We start from the raw sequence: 4,712 nt of genomic DNA on the forward strand, positions 1-4,712 counted from the left end.
AGTTTAAGAAAATTATGGAAGCAAATGGTCTATGAAAGAGGGAAGCTGGATTCTGCAGTATGTCTCTGTTAGGATTTGAGGGAAGAAATATATCAGAGAAAATTCTTTGAGAATATGATAGAAAAGGCAGATTCACACTTGAGCACAAAATTTACTAAATAATTCCGTAAAGTTCAAAAGTCCCCTGAAGCCCTTATAAACACTACTCCTGAAGGCACTATGAACCTCAGGTTGAGAAACCTATTCTAGAGGGACACCAGTGATGGTTACCATCGAGACTCTGATATCAGCTATGATGTCACCCAACTATGAGAGCATGCCACAAAGGACACTGGACAAGGAACCCCAGCCCTGCTGATCTCCTCACACCGAGACCTATGGAACAGAGAGTAAATTACAGTCATACGGAAGATGCAATAGTATTATTTGTATAGTTCAGAACAGAGAAATAAAGCTGCAAGGTAAGGGACAGGAAGTGACCTGGGGATGAAATCATGACAGGAGTGTACAAAAAGACACGTGTCCATATCAATGTTTCTTCATATCTCGCAGCTCTGCCTCAGAGCAGAGATAAACTAGTAATAAGATGCACAAAAAAATATTCTTACAACCTTAATCATTGAGGATATAAAATAATGTAGCACAAATATGCTGATTTTTCTATACATTAGTATTGAGAGAAGGATGAAGTCTGCACTATTTTCTGAGAAATTTGCCTTAGACTTTGGAATCAGAACAGCCAATATCTAAGACAACTACTTCAATGCCACTTCAGCTACTAAATAGAAGTATGAAATCTGAAAGGCTTCCATAGGTTGAATAGAGAAGACTCTTTATAAAAAGTGCATCTGGATAAAAGTACAGTTACAGAGAACAGCCACCAATATGTTCTCTCCCAGTTTAGCCTCTAGGGAACAACAGAGATTTTTGCTTTGATTTCGAATAAAGAAGAGAGACACATAGACATGCATAAGAGCCAAGGAACTAACATGGATGGATAATAACAAGTGACAAGATGAGAATGAAGTCATTATTCAGCAATCATTTACTACTGTTTCAGTTATTCTTTATCTGTGACAACTATTCTTCATGATACCAACAGGATGTTTAAGTTGTTATAAGAAAAATCAGTCAATTGAATATATAATTATGTATAATTATATGTGAAAGATATTTCTAATGCATTGACCTTATTACTTCCAAGTATATTTTCATATTAACATATAGCTTCTTGATGAAAGTGATAAAGGAGAGTGAAAAAGCTGGCTTAAAACTCAACATTCAAAAAACTAAGATCATGGCATCCAGTCCCATCACTTCATGGCAAATAGATGGAGAAACAGTGGAAACAGTAGCAGACTTCATTTTTGGAGCCCCAAAGTCACTGCACATTGTGACTGCTGCCATAAAATTAAAAGACACTTGTTCCTTGGAAGAAAAGCTATGACCAACCTAGACAGCATATTAAAAGGCAAAGACATTACTTTGCCAACAAAGGTCCATCTAGTCAAAGCTATGGTTTTTCCACTAGTCATGTATGGATGTGAGAGTTGGACCATAAAGAAAGCTGAGTGCCGAAGAACTGATGCTTTTGAGCTATGGTGTTGGAGAAGACTCTTGAGAGTCCCTTGGACTGCAAGGAGATCAAACCAGTCAATCCTAAGGGAAATTAGTCCTGAATATTCACTGGAAGGACTGATGCTGAAGATGAATACTTTGGCCACCTGATGCAAAGAACTGACTCATTGGAAAAGATCCTGATGCTGGGAAAGTTTGAAGGCAGGAGGAGAAACGAACGACAGAGGATGAGACTGTTGGATGGCATCACCAATTCAATGGACATGAGTTTGAGCAAGTTCCAAGAGTTGGTGATGGAGAGGGAAGCCTGGCATGCTGCAGTCTGTGAGGTCACAAAGAATCAGACATCACTGAGCAACTGAACTGAACTGACTGATACCTTGATATGCCTAAAAACAGTCAGTCAGTTCAGCCACTCAGTTGCGTTCAACTCTTTGCAGCCCCATGAATCGCAGCACACCAGGCTTCCCTGTCCATCACCAACCCCAGAGTTCACTCAAACTCACATCTATCAAGTTTATGATGCCATCCAGCCATCTCATCCTCTGTCCCCTTCTCCTCCTGCCCCCAATCCCTCCCAGCATCAGCGTCTTTTCCAATGAGTCAACTCTTCACGTGAGGTGGCCAAAGTACTGGAGTTTCAGCTTCAGCATCAGTCTTTCCAATGAATATTCAGGACTGATTTCCTTAGGATGGACTGGTTGGATCTCCTTGCAGTCCAAGGGATTCTCAAGAGTCTTCAACACCACAGTTCAAAAGCATCAATTCTTCAGTATCCTTCACAAAATTTATTCCATATCATAATGTTTGTCTTCATTACTTTTAATTTTGCCTATGCTAATATGTGTGGTGGTAGCTCATTGTGATTTTAATCTGCGTTTCCCTAATGGCTAATATTGAACATGTTCTCATGTACTTGTTTGCCATTAATTAATCTTCAGTGAAATATCTGTTCAAATCTGTGGTCCATTTATAACTTGGTTTGCTTGCTTTCTTTTGAGTGCTTTTTTTTTTTTTTTTTTTTTTTTGAGTGCTCTGTATATACTCCAGACCCAATCCCTTTTCACATTTGTGAAATGCAAATTTCTTCTAGGTTGTTGTCTTCTCATCTTAGTAGTATGTTCTGAGGGGTAGAAATTCTTAATTTTGATGAGGTTATTTATCTTTTTTTATCTTTTATGAACTATGCATTTGGTTTCATACAAAAAAGTAACCTTTGCCTAACATAAAGGCACAAATATTTTCTCTTAAAAGTTTAGTAGTTTTTTAGATTTTACATTTAATTCTACCATATTTTTGAGTCAATTTTGTATAAACTGCAAGAGGTGGATAATAACTGGTGTTTTTACACATAGACATCCAGTTGTTCCAGCATGAATTGATAAAACACTTTCCATTCTCCACTGAATTGCCTTTGTTTCTTAAAAAAAAGAAAAAACAAACAGTTAACCATATAGGTATAGGTTTCTTTCTGGACTCTAGTTTGTGCCATTAATGTTTTTCTGTCTTTCTATCAATACTCTCTTGGTTACTATATTTTTAATGCCCTTTCTCTGTGTTATTATATCTTCATTTTTAATACTGTAGAGTACTTTTATGAAATTTGTAAATGCTTATATTTTATTTTGGCAAAAAAAAAAGCCTTTAGATTAATAAAACCTACTTCTCTCTTGTAAAAAAAAAAAAAAAAGAAGTGCTACCCTTTTCTGAGGCTCTTCATTTTTCAATCAGCAGGAGTTAAGAAAACCCTTTCTGAAATGACTGCTACAGGGCAAGTGATTCAGCTTCTGAGAATGAAAGCCGTCCTTGGGCTGTCTCTGCTGCTTCATTTCCTAAGACCTCTTCCACATCTGTTCCAGCTGCCTCTTCTCACATCTTCTTACCAGACTACATCAAGGGTCTGACTGCCTGAGAGGAGCCAGGTAAAATGAAGGCCAAAAGAGGTCTCCAAACAGAACTCCTCAGGCACAGAAACAAGTAGTCTTACTCTGGCTTGGAATGATTCTTGTATCTGGTAACAAAATTCATCAGAGCAAAAACCTTGCTTTCTGCTTTGCCCCTACAGCATGAGAAAGAAAAGCATTTCAACTCTTTGACATTATTCTCCACACACATTGTATTTGATGAACTTGTGTATCGTGGCATGTTTGTGAGTAGACACATTACACTGAGCCAAAGGTCTCCTGACAAAACAATTCAATCTGTTAAGAACTGATTCTGCCCACAGCTCTACACAGGGCATCCTTGACCTCCTTGTTCCTAAGACTGTAAACAACAGGGTTCAGCAGGGGAGTGATGATGGTGTAGGTCACAGAGAGAAGAAGATCTTTTTCTATTGCATTTTCTGATTTGGGCTTGAGGTAGGCAATGGCGGCACAGCCGTAGTGGACAACAACCACAGTGAGGTGAGAGGCACATGTGGCAAAGGTCTTCTTGCGGCCCTCGACTGAGGGTATCTTAAGGATGGAAGAGATAATGAGGATGTAGGAAATGAAGACCAGGACAACAGGCACAATAATCACAAATGAACTTACACCATAATTGATGATCTCATTGATAGTGGTATCAATACAAGACAGTTTCATGACTGGGTAAATGTCACAGAAGAAGTGATCCACCATGGTGCCACAGAAGGGCAAGGTGAACATGGCCGTTATGTGGAGAACTGCCATAACAAGGCCAGTGCCAAAGGACCCACAGACTAACCTAGCACACACGCCTTTGTTCATGAGGACTGTGTACCTCAGGGGCTTGCAGATGGCCACATAACGGTCATAGCCCATTACTGTGAGCAAGAAGCAATTATTAATGGCCAACATGGCAAAAAAGAACATCTGAGTTGCACAGCTTCCCAAAGATATAGGCTGGTTATAAAAAATGAGACCAGAAAGCATTCGTGGGATGATGACCAGTGTGTACACAGTCTCGGAGCTAGACAGCATGCTGAGAAAGAAGTACATGGGAGTGTGGAGGTGACGGTCAATGCAGATGACAGTGATAACGATGATGTTCCCAGTCAGAGTGAAAATGTAGGTGATGAGGAAAACCACAAAGAGGGTTATCTGGTGATTTCCAAAGATGGAGAATCCCAGGAAGATGAATTCTGCCACTTCTGTGAAGTTCTTTCTCTGCAT

General features: G+C 39.3%; 1 protein-coding gene across 1 annotated transcript; it reads right to left on the reverse strand.

The window, feature by feature from the left end:
• Positions 1–3,782: 3,782 nt before the first annotated feature.
• On the reverse strand, positions 3,783–4,712 carry LOC147376822 (olfactory receptor 10J5). The gene has a single exon (XM_086394542.1). It carries the CDS (start codon positions 4,710–4,712, stop codon positions 3,783–3,785), a length of 930 nt encoding a protein of 309 aa, XP_086250668.1.

This window comes from Bos grunniens, chromosome 3, assembly GCF_055505025.1.
Source record: "Bos grunniens cultivar Pamir isolate PY7600 chromosome 3, Bosgru_T2T1.0, whole genome shotgun sequence".
NCBI lineage: Eukaryota > Metazoa > Chordata > Mammalia > Artiodactyla > Bovidae > Bos > Bos grunniens.

Coding starts and splice junctions, on each gene's coding strand:
- LOC147376822 (XM_086394542.1), bottom strand. CDS start 4,712: ATGCAGAGAAAGAACTTCACAGAAGTGGCAGAATTCATCTTCCTGGGA.